At 38.4% G+C, this 21,861-nt stretch overlaps 1 protein-coding gene across 1 annotated transcript in view; it reads right to left on the bottom strand.

Annotated features, from left to right (window-relative positions):
* fmn2a (formin 2a) overlaps positions 1-21,861 on the bottom strand; it is a 39,844-nt gene that overhangs the window by 1,198 nt on the left and 16,785 nt on the right. The window contains exons 7-17 of the mRNA XM_063491234.1: positions 20,448-20,535; positions 15,543-15,604; positions 10,755-10,846; positions 10,533-10,662; positions 10,287-10,433; positions 9,599-9,658; positions 8,796-8,916; positions 5,481-5,573; positions 2,213-2,264; positions 1,128-1,277; positions 44-125 (exon numbers count right to left, since the gene is read on the bottom strand). Of these exons, the coding sequence (XP_063347304.1) occupies positions 44-125; positions 1,128-1,277; positions 2,213-2,264; positions 5,481-5,573; positions 8,796-8,916; positions 9,599-9,658; positions 10,287-10,433; positions 10,533-10,662; positions 10,755-10,846; positions 15,543-15,604; positions 20,448-20,535 (1,077 nt within the window). The remainder of the gene's footprint in view (positions 1-43; positions 126-1,127; positions 1,278-2,212; positions 2,265-5,480; positions 5,574-8,795; positions 8,917-9,598; positions 9,659-10,286; positions 10,434-10,532; positions 10,663-10,754; positions 10,847-15,542; positions 15,605-20,447; positions 20,536-21,861) is intronic.

Genomic DNA, 21,861 nt, shown 5'->3' with positions numbered 1-21,861 from the left:
TGACTCCATACAGTAATAAGAAAAAGTAAAATGTTATGCATACTATTCCAGTTGCATGTTTGGGTGTCACATTGTAGGAAGCCTTCTGCCTGGCCTGTTTAAAAGACTCCTCTGCCATTTTGACCCTACAAAAGGAGAAATAAACGCAAATCATGTGATAAAGATGTTAAGAGCAATTAATTAGCTGCATAGAGCTACACAGATTCACTAAAATTCACCATTACACCATCAAAAAAGAAAAATGTAGTATAGTGCTAAAGATTTCAGGTTTATACCATCCAACTTGTGGTCATGGAGCATTTAAACACAAGGATTTTGGTTTGACAGAAGGCCAGACCTTCTACTCTGAAATGATTCACTCTAGTTTACTATAGCAAGGAGAGGGCCAGAAATGTCACTACTCATTTGCTCTTTAAAAAGAAAAATGATTAACATGCTGGCATTGAGTGAGTAGAGCAGTTTATACTAGCAGACTCGCCTGTTGTCTCTACCCATTACATGTTCAATGCATGGTAGTGCTGCATCTTTGCATGCCCATACAGGCAGAAGTGAGGATTACCATCTACTGTTCCACATATGGTAAAGGACAAAGAGTTAATGCTTTCAAATTAGTTTTTATTCTTTCCTACTGAACAAGCAAAGACTATGACATTGGACCTCTCTTACAAATACTATCACAAGTCAATCTTCATTGGAAATAATGGACCAATTTGCTTTTTGTTGACATATGCAGCTCTATCTTCATATTTATCAAACCACTGGAAGCTAACTGGATGATGCATGTGCTTTTTTCGTTGCTGGGGTAAGGACAAAGATTTGGGTCATTTGCCCTCTTTCCCTTCATGAATTTGAATGAATCTGATAGGATCTTCAGTGAACATGAGATGTACTGCATGTTATTAATGGTTTGGAAACTCAAGCTTGGGGAAAATTTAAAATGAAGGAGCACTGGGCACATCTGTTATCACATTTTAAGGCTCCCAACCAGAGAAAATAAGAGAAAAAAATGGACTGATATCTCAGCAATACTTCATTTTTAGTCAAAAGTTTTAAGCGTCCTATCAGAGGGATTTATCCGTATCATGGAAAATGTCACATTGTGAAACAGGAATCTTCATATGGCTCACCGCTCTTGTAAGATCAGCTTATTCTGCTTCTTCCACTGGTCTTTAAAATCTGTGGAAAACTCATGCCAAATGGAGAAGAATGTGTGTGGAGAGACTTCTTTCTCTCCTGCCTTCGGTTTGACTGAGAAGGATACACTCAACTCCAAGAAACTGAGGAGAAGAAAAACATTACTTCAAGACCAAAACATTACAACACAAGATTACAGAAAACTATACCAATTATTGTGAAACTTGGCAGTCCTACGCAGATATGCAAAATATGATAGCTAATCTTGGAATAATGTGCTTTTTGGAGATTTAATAGTAGAGTAACTAAAAAAAAGAAGAATAAAAACAATAATGACTGTGCATTTCAACGAACAAAAAAAACGCTATTAGTGCTGCAAAAGCAAGAAAATCTGACTTAACCAAAATGATGAATTTTGCTGTATCACTCCTTTTCCTTATCCATATGAACCTCTTTTGTATGTTTGTGTATACATACATGCACATACTCTACTGGTGTGTAAGCATGAGTGATGAAAGACAAAGGAGCCAAAGACAGATCTTGCAAAAAGAAAGTGTGCATAGAGCAGCGGATGACATACATTAAGGTGTTAAATGTGGCAGCAATTTTGAGTGGATTAATATCGTGGACAGGTTGGGGTCTCTTTGTTTGGAGTGTGCTATAGGAACACATTCCAAGCCAGCAGTAACAGAAGCCTGGAGCCATGGCTGTCTACTCTCGCTCCACTTAGATAAACAACATAGACACTGCATAGGGGGCCTCCCGTCTACTGAAGGCCTGGCATGACGGCCTGCACCTTCCATGTAATTGAAGGAACCAGGAGTCATAAATATTGACAAAGCTGCAAGATTATATTTCTTCACTGCAGCGAGAGTATATCACTTCAAACTGTGTTGGATTGCATTATACCTTACTTTCAAATTCACAACTACAATCACTGCTTTGAAACTTAAAAGACGACCAAATGTAAATCCGTGAAATAAAATGGAAAGTAACATTTATTTTTTAAGCAAAGATGCTGCAGGAAAAGGTTTTTAAACACACACACACACACACACACACACACACCCCTTCTTACATCTTCTGAGTTTCTGCTAGCTGGTTCTCCTGCGTTTCCAGTTCAGTTTTGGCTGCGAAAGAGTAAGAAAAAACAATTATGCATTCGCAAATAGACGGATTTTGCATTTCCCTTAAAAGACAGCTCTTTCATTTATAGTGTGACTTCTATATACAAGGAGATTCAAGATGCCACCATTACTTAACTCAAAAGTCCTGCTCAGGGTCAACATCGAGCCATGAGATTATTGAGTGTTGGATTGTATGCTGTTGCACAACTGACAAATGAGTAGTGGATTTTGCAGAACAAGTGCTTTTTGTGTAATATTACTTCAAATGGAGACAGATGACTGTGTTCACGTTTGTGTGAGGTGTGAGGGAGTAGTTGGACATCATGGTGCACATTAGCAAGCAGTTCCAGCAGACCACAACACTTATCTCGGGGTGCCATCAGGATCATTTTGACTGTGTTATAAATTATGATATGAACGAAAAGCAGTCAAATGTGACAGCCTTGGTTAGACAAGCAGTGCAGGTTAGTACTCATCAAATTTCAGATCCAAGGGCTGATTTTTCATCTCATTTTTTCAATATATCAGCAGCTGTAGAGTCTATCCAGCTGTGTTTTGTTGGTCTATATCTTCACTATGGTGCTGTATAACTGTCAAAAGGCTAGACATTAAATTCTTGCCCAGATAACATCTCTTTTCCCTCAAGGTCAGTAATGTGTAACCTGCTGTCTTAAACTGTCAAATGATCAGAAATGACCTATGGCCTGCAAATAGCTTTCTGAGACAGATGACAGTAGATGGGACAGAGAATCTTTCCTGGCACAAACCTGTGTGCTGCTTTTACCCAGTTGAATATCTGGTTGCTTTGTGTAATTGAAGCCAGAGCCACATCTAAAGATCTCAGACAAACCCGCTGAGAGGAGCACTATGCGCTATCATTCCAAAGTGCTAAATCACTCTGCAGCCTACAATCTTGCCTGTCTCTGCAGATTGTCCATCAAAAATGATAACAAATTGATGAGAAATATGAAGTTATGCGACAACATTTAAAAAAAAAATTAATTTAAAATATAATATAAAATAGACTGTTAAATAACCTTTATCGTGTTGAATGATTCAGTATCAAGTCTATTAGAAAAGAGCAAACTATATAATCTTATTGTGATGTTGTTAAGATATTGTGGTATTATGGGAGAGAATCAAACAAAAGAGGAAAACTTAAAAAAAAAAGGTTATTTAAAGATATAAAACATCAACATTGTTGCACAACATCAACATGTCTATCTAAAGTCATTTTTTTTTTCCATAATGTGCTATGCATTCATGTTTATTTAACATTCTTGGCTTATTTGCTTTGATTTCTTAGGTTGCAGTTAGTAGAAAATGTAGCAAGAGTATGCCATCAGTCATACTAGTAATCTTTACATTCATCAGAAACAGATTATCACATGGCCGGTGCTCTCTTGCTAGTCATATTGACTCCATCAAAGGCCTGCATGCATGAGAATTTGTGAAGTGAGTGGAGAAAATGGAGCTAGACCAAACAGCCAAGCTCCAACAAGTCCGCTCCCACTGTTATTCTGTGGTTAGTTGCATGGTCAGAAAATAAACAAAAGCGGTTTAAACTGTGGAGCCAGAAACGGTTTAACCCCAGGCCTTTTGGAAATTACAGAAATAACAAAAATAAGACATTTGGCTGTTGTTTCTTTTTTCACCGCTGCAGTGGAAGAACCTCAAGAATCCCGTCTGGAGCCTTGTGAGTCACATGTCCATGTTACAGTGCTTACATTCTGGTCTCAGAGGGAAAAACCTCATCATTTGCATCAAAGAGAGAGCCCCCATATTTCTCTCAAACGCACAGAGAGAGAGGAAAGGAGATGGGGAGAGGTGGAAATGGGAGAGATGCTTTCATCTGCAGACTTCCTTTAAAATGGACAGTGAGCATTACTGCTGAAGAACATATGCTATGTATTAGACTCTCATTTGAATACAAAAGCAGTTGGAAAGAGGCCTGCAAGTTGGGTCCTTCAGGAAGATTGGTCACAGTCAACTGAATGTACCCAGGGTCAAAGCCAGTGCTACATAAATAATGACTATTGGTTTGTTTTGCTAAAACAAGTGTTTAAAAAAAAAAAAACCCAGTAAGTCTTACACATTTGAAGTAGACTGCAATAATCTAATATTGCTGCATGCAGATGTTAGATTACAGATAAAAGCTCGACTTCATGACATCTGGTGAATATGACAAATAAACACGATTATATTTTGAGTAGATTTTGACATGATATTTAAACAAAAATGCAGTAGCTGTTTCCTGTTGACTGAAAATTTGCTGCTCACAAATTTTATTATCATAGCCACGGTACTCAGAGGCCGAACCCTTTGTTGTTTTCATCCAAATGCCTCTAGGGCAAAGTATCATTATTCCAGTCAAATTCCTCTACATCTGAGTGCACAAATAAAGACCAAGTAATATTCAAAGCATACTTAATGAAAAAGATAATTTTCCAAAGAAGTCTGTTTTACGCCACATTATACAATTCTCCTCTTGGCAGTCAATTTACAGCAAGAAGCTACATGACAAGTTCAAATTTAGACATTTTTTTTCCTTTGAGTCAGAGCAAGAGTGCTTCATTTTATTAGGCAGAGATCACGATTTAAAAAAAAAAAAAAACAACTAAACTGACTCCAAGTGCAGTCATGATCTTTCAAAACAGATAGGCAAACTTGAAACAACATCAGTGAATTATTCAATACACCCTGAAATAAACAGAGGTCCCTATGGAAACTACACTGACTGAGTCTTTGTGTGTGTATAGCAACTGTAAAACGGTATGAAACAGATCTTAAATGTGTTTGCAGGCATGGACAACTTGCATCATTCTGACTGATGAGCTGCGTCACATAGGCTCACACAAATCTTTAAATTAAATTAAAGCATGCACTCTTAAAGTAGTAAATTATTTCTATGAAAAGGTCTGATACTTAACATGCAAATTCAGCTGCAGATCTGGCAAGGATTTTCAGCAGAAGAACAGTGTTTATGGAACTCCAAATACACTACAGTGACTATGTTTAAAGTAATGAAGGAACATATTAGTGCAGTGGTGTGGATTGTCAGTAATAGACAGCTATGGTACAGATACAAGGATACATCAAGCTTTTCATACAAAGATCCAAACATTGCAGTTCATTGTTGAGTTTAATATTTAAATGGAATTCACTGACAGTCGAGTCAAGTAGACTGTAGACAAAAATCATATTCAGTTGTTTTCTCACCTCGATTGAGAAATTCATCCATCTTGTCCTTGAATGGTTGCAGGTTCTCTTCAGAGGACAATTTGCAAACTTTCTCTGTTTCAGTGGAGCATGCTGAAATAACAAAAGATTAGAAGATAAGGGGGGTGGGGGAGTCTTCCAGAACAGAAATATTTTATCCACCATTGGCGCTCTAATTATCTGCAGTGCTCTTTAACCTAGCTGAGCTTGCTTTAATAAATCTCTACTGAAATTTTGCTGAATAAGTGTCTGCAAAGACATAATAACCCATAATGACTAATAAGTTAGCCCTAGCAACCAGGAAGGCCTGCGGTCTGATCCCAGGAGAAACTTATTGTTACGCTCGATCTGCAAGCATAACAGATACACAAGCTCAGCTCAAGGCCTTAGAGGTGAAGAGGCCATGAGACGCTTAAGGGAACAACGAGGTCGGGACTGGGCAAGTGGTAATTCATCGACCATATGGTGCCTCAGCCAAAAAGGCAAAGCAAGCTCTCTCTCCACTGCATTACTTGCTGATGTCCTTTGGGCCAGCCAAGGCCATTTCTACGCCGCCTACCTATCGGAACCCCCCTCTGGGAACTGTCATCGAAGCCCATGTCTGCTAGAGCACTCAGCTACCTCTGCTAGGTAATGAAGAGGTCTGCAGGTATAGCATGTGATGATGTATTTATGTATGGCCAGTATGTGCCACAGCCACTGGGGTCGAAAGTCAGTTTCCCCTGTGAGCAACTCCATCTTTATGAATTGCAAATAATGAACAGCCTAAAGAATCATTACAGCAGAGAAAAAACAATATTTGGCAATACGGTTTAGGCGTCTGATTGGTTTAGCAGCAAAAACACATAAAACATGATAGAGAACAGACCAGGTTTAGGGAATAGTCGATCAGGCTGCAAGTACACACTCACATGCATCATTTTGATCAAAGATACACTTAAAAAAAAAAAAACCCCAAAAAACAAACAAAAAAAAAAAAAATCACCTCTAGAGCAATAATAGTGAAAATGAGCATTTTCTAAATGCTGCATAAATTAAGATGCTTTTCACTCAGCCAGTGAGTTTGGCTTGTCATTATCCAATATCCAAACCTTTTCCTGTGATCTTAATGTGTAGTGACATAAGATTAATACAGTTCTCCATTATCCTATTTTACTTTGTGTTTTTGCTTTCCCACTTAAGAGTTATTGTTACACAAACTCCATGGTTTGTGGAATTATCACATAACCCCCTTTTTCTTGATTCAAGTTCATGCTGAGCTGACTTTTTAAATTCTAAAGATAAAAAACAAAACTAAAGGACAAGATCCAGAGCTGGAAAATGAAGCAAAGGCAAAGTGGAAAAAAAAAAAAACAGTGACTCTTTACAGCACTAAAAAGCATATTCTAGACCAGTTTTGCCCCTGATAACAACATGAAATAGGGTGATTTTTTTTCTTCCACCTCAACTTCTTAATTAGGGGCATGACCTTTTTGACTGACAGGCCTCTCAGACACAAACAGCTGGAGATTAAGCTGGACTTCTTCACTGTGTGTATCTGGTGCATGTGGAGCATTTTTAATGTATTATCTAAACACTAAGGCTTGGGTGAGTGAAATTCTGGTGTTTTTTTCACTTTACTTAGCACTAATTAGCCAATGTGGTTGCACCTATGCAGTTTATGAATGCAGCTTGCTAACAAAGATAGCTAGCCTTAGCTGATAAATTAGCATTCCAACTCTTAGCAACTTCTTGGTCTAATAATAATAATAATAATGATAATAATTTGTGTCACCAAAACACTATTGTTGAGGATTAAATGCTTACTCTGTGTGAAAAACATGGTTAATAAAGGTCATTACTAACCATGTTACATGTAGTTTCCCCAGTTGCATCTAGACTCTTTTACTATTGTAATGCATGCAGAATGTGGTATTTGGGTATTTGATTGCTGAAACAAGTAAGTTCTTTCCTGAAAAATGGGTCATCTTGATGGTTAATGTTTCTCCTAATACTGTATATATTAATCAGCCTTAATTGAATCTTCGCAGATCAGAGAGGTATCCATACCATGTTCACTAATGCACCCCCATAGCATCACAAAAGCTTGCTTTTGAACTATGCACTGAGACGAAGCTAGGCAGTCCCCTGACACTTGAGTCCAGAAGACCAGCATCTATAATTTTGAGTTGATTATGAGTCACAGGACAGTTTTCCACATTGCCTGAGTCCATTTTAAAATGTTTGGGTAAAGAGTTGGCACCAGTGATTCATCATCATGTTTAAAAATGTTTTTTCCTTGTATGGTGGTTTTAGTTAACTGTGTTTATTGACAATATATTTTGTAAGTGTTTTTGAGCTGGTGTGCTGATTTCCACTATAGAATTGAGGCTGTATTTAATCCAGTGAAGGCAGAGTATCTGACTTTTTTCAATACTTGTTTTCAGTCTTACTGTTCTTTTTAAGTTAAGAAATTTAATTCCTAAACGGCTTAACTATTTATCCATGCAGTGTATCACAGAGTAATAATCCCTTTATGTCTTTGCATCTGAAAACCTTACTAGTATGTCTTTTATATAGCCAGCTATGTTATTACTCTAATTAACAGTGGGTTCTTCAACTAGTTGTCCAACAACCCACACCACCCCATCTCTTAAAACATGTCACGAGTAACAAATTTAAAATGAGCATATATTCCTAAAATAACATTTGTCTTTCTGTTGTTTTCAGTTTAACGCAGGATTTAAATGACTTGCACATCATTTCATTGTGTTTTTATTTTATGTTTTACACAGTAGTCCAACCTTTTTGGAAACATGATTATGAATTCTGCAGTTATCTTCTGAATAGTCTCATATTTGTATTTTTGAGTTCCAGGACAATAAGGAGAGCCCAAACAGACTCTCTCAGTAGTAGAAGTTCCTTGACCTTTCCCTGTCTATATTTCTCTTTCTCGTTCATGACGACAATAAAGGTAGGCCAGGTCCAACATGAGTCTACATCTGACAAGTAACATCTGCTTCCAGTTAGCTTGTCTGTACAACAAACAGATGCTATCTCAATGTTGACTGGCCTGTGCAATCCACACATGACCATAGCTGGTCAGGTCTGGAAAATTATTTTGCATTATGCAAGCAACACTTAAATGAATTCATACATTTTTTTAAATCATATAATGTTGCACAAATATCAATGCAGTGTCATTTTAAACGTGCTATAAGACTTGCAGTAATTACAGAACAGCCAAGTTTACAACCTTGTAAGCATTTTGTAAATACAGTGTTTAGGATGTGCCCACAAGAAGGAAAACTATGGAATGTAAGTTTATCACTGTACCATTGAGGTCTTTCCTCAACTTGCGGAGATCTCTTTGAAAGTCCTCAAACTTCATCTGGGAGGCCTGGAAAAGGTCCAGGGGCTCAGGCAGAGGGTAGACGCATGTCTCTTTGCCAGCATCCTGGTTAAAGACAACACACATACATGTGCAAAAACACACACACTGCAATGTCAAAATCAATCTTTCTCAAATGGAAGAGGGCCTCTCTATACTTCACACACAAGGCAAGATTTAAATGAATGTCTTGAGGGACCGACATGTACTTATCAGCAGTTCAGACATGCCAGAGAAGATGTCTAAAACTACAGCAGATAATGACCATTAAGCTGGGGTCAGAAAGCACATGTCAATTCTCCTCATCAGCATTAGTGACAGGCCATAATGAGTGCTACAGCCATGTCATGCAGGTTGATTTTGGCAAGCTGCACTACTGAGTTCATCTCATCTGGAGAACCTAATTATTTACACTAGCGCTGCTTTGGATGCTGTGCCAATGAACAGACTGCAGGTTTGAACGAAGCCAGACCAAAGCAGAGTAGGAGCGGGAGATGAAGAGTGAAAGACAGAAAGAAGTATAAGAGAGAGCCCGGGAAAGCGAGAGAGGGAGGGAGGGAGAGGTGGAGAGGTAGAGAGAGATTTGTTTCTGCTGTAAATGAGGAAAGGGAAAATAAATAATTTGATAAAGGATAAGCCATGGTATCCTCTGGCAAGAGAGGAGATGAAAAGAGAGCTCTGGAAGGATTTCTAAGCAAATCAGACTAAAACAGAAAAGTGATTCGAATAAACAGGAACCAAAACATACCTCATCAAAGTGCCTTAAATAGTAAGCAACAATGTAGGACAAAAGACTCTGGGAGTTATCCTGAAAGAAAGAGAAAGATCCAAATAAATAAACCAAGATCCCTTTATTTATTAATTTAATCATTTTGGAGCAGGACGTTTTAATTTGTGCAGGGCAAACAAGAATGGAGACAGCAGCCTTAGAAGTTAGGAATAAATCATGACATTGGAAGAGTACTACAACAAAACACAACTGTGCTTGGCTGGCCGTCATAACTTAAGAGTTGGTGGAAAGTTTGATGTTCTTTATGGATACCTTACTCTGTCCGCCACTACAAAAACACAAACCATTGCGTCCTTATATGGCAGTGCCAAGGGCACTCAGAGCCCGCTGTGATACTGAATCAGAACAAACACGATTGCTTCTCCTCAAAATCTGCCCAGCTATGGTCATAAGGCTTGACCCCCTAGAGAGAATACCTTTGAAACCCTGTGTCTCATTTTAAAACTAGAAGTCAGATATTAAAGAATTGCAGTTATTTTCCCCATTTATATTTTACTGCATAATGTGAATTAAACAAAGCTAGACAGACCTCTCGTCTATACATTTTTTTCTTCCCCACTTCTAATCCAGTCCTTTCCAGGTTTCTTGTGAATTACACATCTGCTATTGCAAAGTAAGTGATGTTTGCTTTTACTCCAGTACTCACACTGCTTTTAACGTCCTTCAGTTTTGGCAGAATGTCCAAGGTGAAGCCGTCAGCCTGCCCTCGAGACCGATTTCCTCCGTTCATAAAATTGCCAAAAGCCAGCACCAGGCCGAGCACCTGCAATACGGCCTTACTACTCTGGAGAGTCTGAGGTGAACACACCACACAGACACGCAAGATGAAGTTATGAAGGCTAAACCAAGTGACATGAAATAAAACAAACTGAGAAGAAGGCCAGTGGCTCACCTTGCACACTTTCTGAAGGATTTCAATTTTGCGGAGGATTGAAGTGATACATTCATGGAAGGTTGACTGAAAAAGGATGCAGAACACCCTTTCTGAGAAATTGGAGATTTGTGATAGCTGGAACAGAAACCTGACGAAGGGACAAGACCAGTCAACTTAAACCATATATTTAATAGCAAGACATTGAACAGACTTAGTTTTGAGGGTGTATTTGGTTCTTACTGTTCTGGCTTGTCTAGTGGTTTGGCATCTTCCTTGCCTTTGGCAGATTTAATGTGCTTTTTAATGCTGTCCATCTCATCATCTTGAGCTCTCTGTCAAAAGAAAGTACACATTAAGTTGAACTCGAAATTGGTTACAGTTATGATGCTGACAAAAGGTTATTTTATTTTACTTAAACCTAAACTAAGCTAGCCAAAACACAAAATGCCTCTACAAAAGCCTTGAGTTATCACTCATTTCTTTATACTGTGACAGGAAAATGCACTGGCACCATCTTTAGGATCATTGTCATTGCTGAAAATTGAAGCTGTTGCCAATCAGATGCTTTCCAGATGGCATTGTATGATGGATCAAAATCTGAGGGTAATTATCAGTGTTCATAATTTCATAAATTTTGACAAGATCTTCAACAGTGCTAGCTGTAATGCAGCCCTAAACCATGACAGCACCATGTTTTCTTCAGTGTTTTACTCTCCTGACCTTATTCAAACATTTTGATGATTTTAACCAAAATTCTCAATTTTAATTCATCACTCCATGAGACCTGTTGCCAGTTCTTGTGCAGTTTGGCATACCTCAGCCTTTTCTCCCCATTTCTCTTTCCTAAGAATGGCTTCTTGACAACCACCCTTCCACTGAGACCATTTCTGATGAGGCTTCAGAAAAGTAGATGCATCAACTGAAGTTCCAGATCAGTTTCTCAGATCCTGTGTCAAGTCTTTGGTGAATATTTATTTTGACTATTTCTTAATTAGATGACTTTCAGATGAAGTTTATCTGCTCTAGAGTTTTTTTCAGGCCTGTTTCTTTAGACCTGCCACTTTTGTGTCCTGAACTTTTAAATTTGTAAGCTAATACTACTTTGTGAATCACCTTGTTGGTAGAAAAATTTTAGAAATGCTGTTTTCAAACTGTGTTAACATTGGCATTACTGTAGATTCAACTAAAGAAGTGAGAACAAATTATGAGTTTTTGTCTAAGCCGTTAGTTAGTTTTTTGTTTTTTGTTTTTTTAAAGTGGCTCATTGGAAGGAAAATATAAACAAATGAGGGTTGACTCAAGACTTTTGCACAGCTTGATTACAAGAGAACATGCATGGATATTGCTGAAACATATCTGTGTATGTATTTCCTTTATTTTGGTAAGGATCCAGGGTAGCAGTGTCATAGTCAGGAAACCAAAATTTAAAGAAAAATACTAAAGAAGAAAATCAGTGAAAAACCACATCTGTAAGAGAAATAGTTGGGACACTGACAGCACAGGAAACAGTATTAAGTGCCTTATAAAAGAATTTGTTTGGATATTACTTGAATCACTTTTATCCTCTGAGTCACACCCAGCACTCCAAAGTGGTGAAAACATACATTCAAATTAAAGTCCATCCCTTAGAAATACTGAGCCTAGTTGTAATAGCTGAAAAAATACACATTAGAAGGAGTTATACTTGGACATGTTCCCAAAACAGCATTTGAATGTTGAATGATTTTTGAACAAAAATATCAATAGATGCTTCTTAGACGCATAGTGTAGAATTTTGCAAAAATAATTGTACTGGTGTTTTTTCATTCCCCCCCCATTTGTCTCTGATATCAGCTCACTGAAACTTTTGAATGCTCATCCATGCAAAAATGTGTTGCAAGGTGTTTAGACGTTTTCTTGCACTTCGAACGCTGCAACATTTCAGTTGGATTGAAGTCTTTATTTGCGTGTCTTAGGCCATTCACAACCCCCTACCCTCCCTAATTTTCTTCCCTTTTGATGTCTGGAAGCTTTATCTCAAGTGTAAAAGAATTCTCAAATTATGTTTTGTACATAAACTCAACCATATGCCAGCCTATACAGTATAGGTTTCACAAATGCTAAAAGTATTGCCTTCAGCCAGACTACATTCCTGACTATTATCCTGCTGCCAGGCTCTGGACCACAGTTTTATACAAGGTGGTTTAAAAAAAAAAAAGCAAGTCAAAAATGCCCCTTCGTTTCACAAGAGGCAAAGACAATAGATCTTAATGTGTCTGACGCAGAGGGGCAAAACAATAAAACCATCTCCAGGAAGAAAATGTAAACTCTCTCTTAGTCCCTCCAGAGCCCTTAGACCCCCAAAGTCTGAGTCTCAGCAATCTGGCCTCACCCTCTGTTTCTCTCCATCCTACTCTGGGGTTTGGCCCCGGCATGGATCCTTGGAAAACATCAAACACCAGCATCAAACGCACGGAGGGCCAGATTAGTATTCTGCACACCGCTGCCTTCTGTCGGTGAGGGCAAGCTCTCCTTCGCCTTCTCTCGAGATGTTTTCAAGTGTAAATATATTTAACACAAAGCAGATCCTTTTCAAAGGGCAGCAGTGGAGCCCAGCAGTGTTTGGTGTAATTGGGGACAAGTAGGCATTAGCGTGTGATCTTTGAATTGCTAGGGCATGTTGTGGTGGTTGTTAGCATGAGAAATACAGTCCCATGTGGAATATCAAATGCAAAGTACAGTAGGATGATATTTGTGATGCCAGAATACTAGAGGTAACCAAATGGTATTCATTACGCAAGTTTCTAGTACAGGGCTAAACAGAGCCAGACAGGCCTTAATCACTATTTATGTCACTCAGTTTTCAATGAAACTACATTTATGAGATACTTTGTAACCTTGAGCTGCCAAATAATCGACCCCAAATGACAAGTTACATTGTGTAATGATAATGTAAACTATATCTAGTCTTTTTTCAGAGCAATACCATGCAAAATGGGGTTTGAGGTGATCATATCTTGTTTAAAAGTTTAGGAGAGTCTGACTCACTGACCTCTCTGACCGTTATCTACTACCAGCTGAAAGAAGTCTGAACTTGAGACAACTAGTCTGGGGCCAGATTATGGCTTGATATTAGAAGGTAGGGAGCAGTGTCCCGCTATCACTGTGACCCCTTTAATGACACTGGCTTTTTGTTCAAAGAACAGGAGTGGCTATAATCTGGAGCTCATAGACTAAGTGACTCTGTGTGCATCTGTCTTTATCCTCATACTGTACACTACGTGCAAATTTGTGTGGGTCAACATGTTTGTTTGTGAGCATGTTTGTGTGGGTGAGAGAAACAGAGAGTGAGGCAGAGAAGACTGTGATCTAGCTCCTAGCACAGTGAGTGAGGGTGTAACCATTAGAAGCCCCTCACATTCCTAAAGACAGGCTGACTGTGCTGCCAACTGTGGTTTAGGGGGCTGGAGACCCACAGACAGGATGGAGTCTCGCAATACAAAAGAGAAACAATTTGGCTCCGCGACTCAATAACATAGCCTTAGGCCATAAGGGGGAGAAGCAGAGGGAGAGGGCTTGAAGTCTTGGGGTGACTGGAGAGGTTAGAAGACTTTTGATCCTGAGTTATGACACATTGGTTCATAACTACAGCTTGTCTCAAGCCACAGTCTCATTCCCATGATCAACATTATTAATATGCCTCTGGCAGCCAAAGGTCTAGGCCTCTCCTGTGTAGTTGTGCCAAAAAGTAATTCACAGGAATTTCACAGCATCTTAAAAATGTATCACAGTTGAAATGTGGAAAACATACTCATTTTCATGTTCTATTATTTACTGACCCGACTTCGAATGGTCCCTGAACCATTTCTACTGGGGCTGGGGAAATTTCCTATCAGACGAGCTTGATGAATATGTATTTACTCTATAAATGGAAGTCTTCACAGCCAAAATGGAGACATATTGGGAAGTACTGATGACAGTTCTGTAATTCTTTGCTAATATTATATGATTTACCTTGGCAAAGCTCACTGTAGTCGGCTCTTTTTTAAAACCACATCGAAGCTCTGACACAAATCCTGGAGTTTCTCAACTATCATTTCCTTTGCACATGGGCATTACAAAAGTTGAGTCAATCAGATCCAGAGTGTAGAAAACATGTTTACTACGTAAAAGCTTTGGTTCCCTTCCAGGGCAGCAGACAGACCTACACATGACTGACGCTGTCGCCAAACAGCACACATACCAGTACAGTTTGTGGCTTGCCTGTTTGTTTTAGTATCTAATGCACATTTCCTCAGTTCACCCCTTTCAAGTGGAACATGGAATAAGACTTAGATAGAGAAATATGTTCGCAGTAAAGTGGCATCTCTGAAATGTTGCTACACAATAATGTAATTACAGTAAGATTTTTTTCACCCCTACAATTTAAACAAAAGTTCAGCCTTTGATAATGTTGGAAAGATATATTTTGATGAATGACATTTGGTGTTTTGTGGTTTACCCTCAGTCAAGTGAAAAATAAAACAACACTAACATGTGATGATTTCTTTTTTGCCATTTTGTTGATATCACTGCTTTTTGAGTCTTCTTGGGTTTCATTCTATAATGGAATGATTGCTTGTTATTGATATATGGCATGAAATGTGCAACAATAAATCATTCTATTTGTCACTAGCAAGCTGTTCCAAACTCATACTTTTACTGCAAACCACACAGGAAAAGAAAAAAGACCAAGGTTTTCCCTGTGCGAATGCTGCCATCAACATCAGCCTGAGCTGTCCGTGGAGTTGCTTTGTATAATTTTCCTGGGCTGGTTGCTCAACATTGTGTATTTATGCGATTCTGGATTGGCAGGAAAGTTCCCAAATGTATTTCAGCTTGGGAAATTGCCTTTTCACTGGTCTATTGACTCATTGAAAACCACTGTCTGCATGATCCTTTATCATCCTTCCTTTAAAGTAAAAAAATTTGCAAAGAAAAATGTTATTATATTATTTCTGTGACCATATAAAATAGCTTTGATTCCAAAGTCTTTGTTGTTATACTCACATTTTCATAGAGGGCTTGCAGAGTCTCCAGATCAACAACAGTATTGTCCATATTTAGAACGGCTGTGGATGGAAAGAGAGGGTGACATGGTTAATGTTAATGTTAACACTAAAGCATGTCATGACATTCTTTTACCTTGAATGAACACCATTAACAAGTCAGAAATCAAACCAACACAAACAGACCGACAATTTCATAATCTCTAGATTATACAGTGGTTCTTTTTCTGAAACAACAACTACAAACAAAGGTAGAATACCATTTCCTGCTGGGGCTGAAGGTGCCATGAAACAAGGACAAAAATGATCCTATGCCCACAAAAAGTGACATGTCGTATGCTTTAAGCTGCACAGTTATCAGTTCTCATGACGATAGCATACAAGGAGTCATAAACTAAAACATAAATATGGAGGTCTTAGAAACCTGTCAAAGGTACAAAGATCTGTGTTTGAACTCCTGTGTTTGAATTCCTGGTGTCGCCTTTTTGTCTCGGCGCGAGGACCTGGCGCCCTCGAGCATTAATCCTTTGAAAGTAAATGTTTAAAGACAAACAGAGCCCGGGGGTCTGTGGTGTTGAGGCTGAGGTGTTGCTGTACACACAATCACCCAGTGAAGTGCTTGACACCTATATGTGTATTTCACCATGCTGTAGGGGCCCAAAATCACTCACAATATTTTGATCTGTTGATTGCTGCTGAGGTACAGGGGTGAAGGCTAGGGTCACAGAGGCTAAAGCAACTTTGAATAAGAGAGTTTGCTTGGATAATGAATACAGAAGGACTTTTTAAGGCTTTTACAGCACAGCTGAAAAATAAGATCAAAGAAAATGACAGCAAATATAAACCTAAAGGATGGTCAAGCATGTGGAAATAGTCTGATATCACTTTCTCTCTCTCTGTAGGCAGTTCTGTTGCCTTTTTAATCTCTTCACTCTTCTTCTACAAGTGCAAATCGACGACTCCTTTTTTTTTAGTTCTTCGCTGTCACTTCCTGACCTCTTCACACACTCCTTTCTTCCAAACCCGCCACAAAAAAACTGCCCTTTTCTGTTTCTCCCACTCATTTCTTTTAACCATTTGGTTTTCATTACTATCCAAACCAGTCTGGCTGGCTTATTTGACTGGAGACCGTTTTTTTCTTTTTTCTTTTTTTTCTTTTTTTTTAGGAGAAAACCATATCATCACGGTGACACAGGACCTCTTCTAACTGAAATCCAGACCCATCTGCCCAGGTCTATCCTGACTATCACATTTGACCCAAACACGGTGCCGGTAACCGCCATCTCTGACGGAGGCTGGTGGTCTAAAACTTCGCAGGAACGCCGACAGTGCACGGAAGTGTCCTATGAAACATGCAGAGTGTCGGCCAAGTCTGAGAGCAAACAACAACAGCTGTGAGGAAAAAACAAAAAAATGTCTCGACTTCTCACTGAGCAATTGCGCCGTCATAAAACTGACACAATCTAAATCAATGACTCAGAAGTTGTTTTTCTTCATGTCAGAGATCTCGGATTTACAAAGACTTTGCTAGTCATTGACCAAATCACGAAACCAACAGGAAACGAAACTAATTCACTACACTGACAGGAACAATTACAAAGTTTGGGCAAATTAATCTCTCTCTTTGGTAAACAAATCGTCCTTTGATTCTTTAATCATCTTAAACCTCTAATAGCACAAGGGAACATTAGATCATGTCTGGAATTGGAAAACATTAGCATAGTTATTATACAGACTTTGGGGGTTTGTTATTTATGGGAAATTGAGTATTTTAAGGCTATAATTATTATAATTATTCAGACCTAAAAATTAGTCAAACACATTGTATAACACAGCACATATATACGCTCAAAAACACATTCAGGATTATTTTCTTTCTGCACAGAAGATGGCCCACTGTTATGTCAGAACAAGTAGATAATATTTGAAAGTAGTCCACCAAATCACTGAGATGTCCTTTCTCTGATCTCTTAGTGACATACCGAAGTTTCCAATCAGTGCTAATTATGTAGTAGTGCAAAACTGTCCTAACATAGGAGATAAATACCAGTACTGATGAGCGTGGCCCTCTCTTGCCCTTCCAATCCGACCTAAAATGGATGCACCAAAGACTGACATTAAGACCAGAAATGCAGAACAACATTTAGTCCCACCAGATTCTTTGAAGATGCTGCAAAACGCTCCCAGAGAGCAACTGTTTATTGCTACATTGCTGGTTTGTGTGGCACACATTTATTTTGATGTAACCTAACCATAAGTCTTGTGCGTGAGGAGTTAAGGTTTGAAGCTAACGTAAATGCTTTACTGAGAGAAGATTGAATAGGATGGGGGAGATGACGAGAAGTGTTTAGACACAGATGAGCAAAGACTGGAGAGCAATCAGAGAGTAACTAAAACAGGAAGACCATCTGTAGCCATCATCATCTCCAAAATGACTTCACTTTAACAAAGCCGCTTAGACAAGATGGTGACAACTCATCAGACAGAGTGTCTCTGTGAAACACGATGTGGATGTTAGATGGGGAGAGAATATGCAAAATGAAAGAGAAAAGAAACAGATGAGATGAGAGGAACTAAAGAAGAAAGCATTTGAGACGCCTTTCAGCAGTATAACTTGTGATAACACCAAACACTGGAATAGCTTTGGTAAAAACAAATCCAATGATATTCTAACTTCACGGCAGACTAAAAAAGATAAAAGATGTATACAATGGGGTTTGCTGATGTTCAGTGTGCAGAATTATTTCTTTTTTAGAGATGATATGGTTTCAAAATGCCGCTTTTGTACTCGTTTGATAGAAATTCACTGTTGTTTGGAAGTTAGCATCTTCCCAACACACCTGGGGATGACTGTGTACTACCTTCAAACAGAGGAAGGAACCATCCTTGTGGCACTTAAATAAAAGCATCTCTGGCTGCTCTCAGGCACAGTGGTGTTTTAAGCTCAAAGCCAATATCAGCAAGCAGTATTCACAACACTACAAACACAGTAATGTTCAGCAGGTGAAAAGTTTACCACATTTCTTATTATTTTGACTTTGATTTTATTACTTTTATTTGACTGTGCAGTCTGTTTATCTTTTTAATCTTGTTTCTTTAAACAATTTCTTAACAGGTGTTTATCCCCCACAGTAGTTTTTAATGTAAGAACAAAACATATATGCTATGCAGTGTTTTACTTTCATTCATTAATCTGTTTTCACTAGAAATTACATGGGGCACGCTCCTGTTGTTTTTTTAATGTGCTGTATAATAAAAACAGAGACAAATAGCATGTTGACTAGAGCCTTACCATACTAACATTTGCCAATTAACACAAAGACACAACCTGATGAATTATAAAAGTATCTGGTCATGATCAGAAGTAGTGGATGTTTTATAATTCTGGTTTGATGTTGTCAGAAGAATGAGGTTCAAAAAATGTTTCACTCACTGGCAACTTTTACAACTGCTCGTTAATGTAGTTGTCTAATGAGCCAAACACATGGCAGCAACTCATGTGCATTTATACATGTAGGCGTGGTCAAGATAGCTTGCTGAAGTACAAATCACGCATCAGAATTGGGAAGAAAGGTGACTTAATATGGCATCATTGTTGGTACCAGATGGAGTGGTCTTAGCATTTCAGAAATTGCTGATATACTGGGATTTTACACATACAACCATCTGTAAAATTACAGGGAATTATGAAGTTGTGTCAAGTCTCAGTTACCTAGAAGACACTAGTATGCTAGATATTAGTATCAGAAGGCAAAAGGATCTCTACATTCTGACCATGCTGAACCTTGAAGCAGATGGACTACAGAACCAGAAACCACACCGGGTACCATTCAGCTAAGAACAGGAAACTGAACCTACACTTTGCATAGGCTCACCAAAATTGGGCAAAAAAGATAGTCTCGTGATGAGTATGGTCAAAATTTGTCATAAAAAAACGTGAAAACATGGATCCATCCTGCCTTGTGTTAACAGTTCAGCTTGTTATTGGTGGTGTAATGCTCTGGAGGATGTTTTCTTCAGACACATGGGGCCTCTTAGTACCCAGTGCACATGATTTAAATGCTACAACCTACCTTGTTGCTAAGCATGTCCACTCCTTTATGACCATAGTGTACCCATCTTCTCATGGTTACTTTCATCAAGATAATGTGCTCTAAAGCTCAAATCACCTAAAAATGGCTTCTTGAACATAAAAGCGATCTCACTGTACTTAAATAGCATCCTGAGTAACCAGCTTTGAATCCAATAGAGTACTTCTGGGATGTTGTGGAACGAGAGAGTCACATCATGTGTAGTGCCATCTTATCAAAATGGACCAAAATCTCTAAGGAGTGTTTCCAGCACCTAGTTGAATCTATGCCACAAAGAATTAAGGCAGTCCTGAAAGCAAAAGAGTGTCTGACCCAGTACTTACTGTGTAGTGAATGTATCAAATTTAATAAAAGTTGTTTAGCCATGTCACCCAAAATCACAGACGTTAAAAATAGAACTACAGCAAAAGTCAAGACATCACCAAAATCTTTTTAAATTAACCCGCACAAGATACCAGTTAATTTAAAAAGTGTCAGCTAAAATTAAGTTGTGAATTAAATGACTGAATGACAGGCAAATGACTGAGATTTCCCATCCCTGGAGTAAAACAGACCATGGCTATTAAAAAGATCAATAGCATGCCTTCATTTGCACAAAACAGCGGCACACCAAATGTGCAACTGTGTATGTTTTGGAAAATGTTAGTAATGTTAGCAGTACCACCTTTTCAGAAACGGCTTCATATTCTTCATTGTTGAGACACAATAAATTGCTTTCACAGTTTTGCCATCTGAAGAAACTTTGTGACAGATGATAACAAAAGTGCTACACCTCTATACCAGCTAAAGCACTATGAACATGTGACAAGACTTACCATTCTCTATGTCCTTCATATCAAGATGAATGCTAGACATGAGGATACCTACAGCCTGTGAACGCTTGTTGCTTAAGAGCTTCACCACCTAGAAGATAATGACATGAAGAGAAAAAAAAAATCTTATCATACAGGCTCATTAAACATAAACTTCATCACAGACAGAACACAACATAACGGTGGTTTCTGTTTGACAGGTGAGGTGAAGAGAAAGATCCTCCTGCAATGTAATATGTAGATTTTAATTTAACCATAGGGGTCAATTTGAAATGAGTTAAACGCCATAATTAGGCTTGAAGATGATTAACGACCTTTCAAAAACACTAGCAGTAGAAGGTAAATCTTGCTGTCTATAATATTAACATGTCAACCTGAGGGACAGTGAGAGACGCACACAGTTCATGTACATTGTATAAATATATATATATTTTTTTTTAAACTATATACTAATAAAGGGCTTTTGAATTACAAAGACAATATTTGAATAGAAATAATCTGTTCTCTATCATTTTCCTTCTGTGGGAGGAAAACGTCATCATTATTGATCAGCACACACTGGGAAAATTATAGCTATGGAGTTATATTGTGTTGACAGATTTTTTTCAAGTCTCCACATACACCATCATTCAGTTACATGATCAAAACCTCACAGCTCAGTAAAAACACAAAAGGCTTATTGCTCTGACTCAAGTAGTGCAACTGATGAAACAGAAAACTGACTTTTTGTTTAAATTACACATTTTTTAAGGGGGCTAAAAGGTAAAGTTTAGAAAGTATTATCTGCACAATGCCATGGAGATTAAAACTGCTCAAAAAGCTGCAAACGTTAACAGTTTAATAATAGTCTGCCTCCGACAAACAGTCAGGAGTTAAATATCAAGCCAGTGTTGTTATTACGCATAAAAACTGCATCCAAGGGGATCATTATAAGCCACAGCTCTCCTGAGTAAGCAGAAGTGTGCACTGGGTTGCAAAGTGGTGAAGGGACAGGACAGGAAACCCGTAGCCTACTGTGATCCAGACAGAATGCTTCCATCTAAACCAGATCACACAGACCACAGACCTCTTAAACACACAGGAAGTTATATCACCAAGCCCCAACTGTGTTCCCCAGCCCAACCACAGCTTTGAGAAACATGCCGATCGAGATATGATGCTGAGTGACTTTCACAGTAAGTCTGTGATATTTTAGTGTAAGGTAACAGCATCATTGCAGTGAATAAGTCATCAGTAAAGCCTTATATGCTGAAATATGCAACAGAGCCTCAGGTATATTTGGTATATTAGATATACTTAATACAAATTTTCAAAGAGCATATAACGGCACTATTTTATACTTAAACATAGCTGTGCTCTAAAACATTATAGAAACATTTTCGTGACAAAAAGGGTGCACAAAAAAACAAATAATCAG

This window comes from Pelmatolapia mariae, linkage group LG13 (genome assembly GCF_036321145.2).
Source record: "Pelmatolapia mariae isolate MD_Pm_ZW linkage group LG13, Pm_UMD_F_2, whole genome shotgun sequence".
NCBI classification, from domain to species: domain Eukaryota; kingdom Metazoa; phylum Chordata; class Actinopteri; order Cichliformes; family Cichlidae; genus Pelmatolapia; species Pelmatolapia mariae.
Note: the sequence above shows the minus strand (reverse complement) of the source record. Positions and strands in the feature narration are given on the sequence as shown.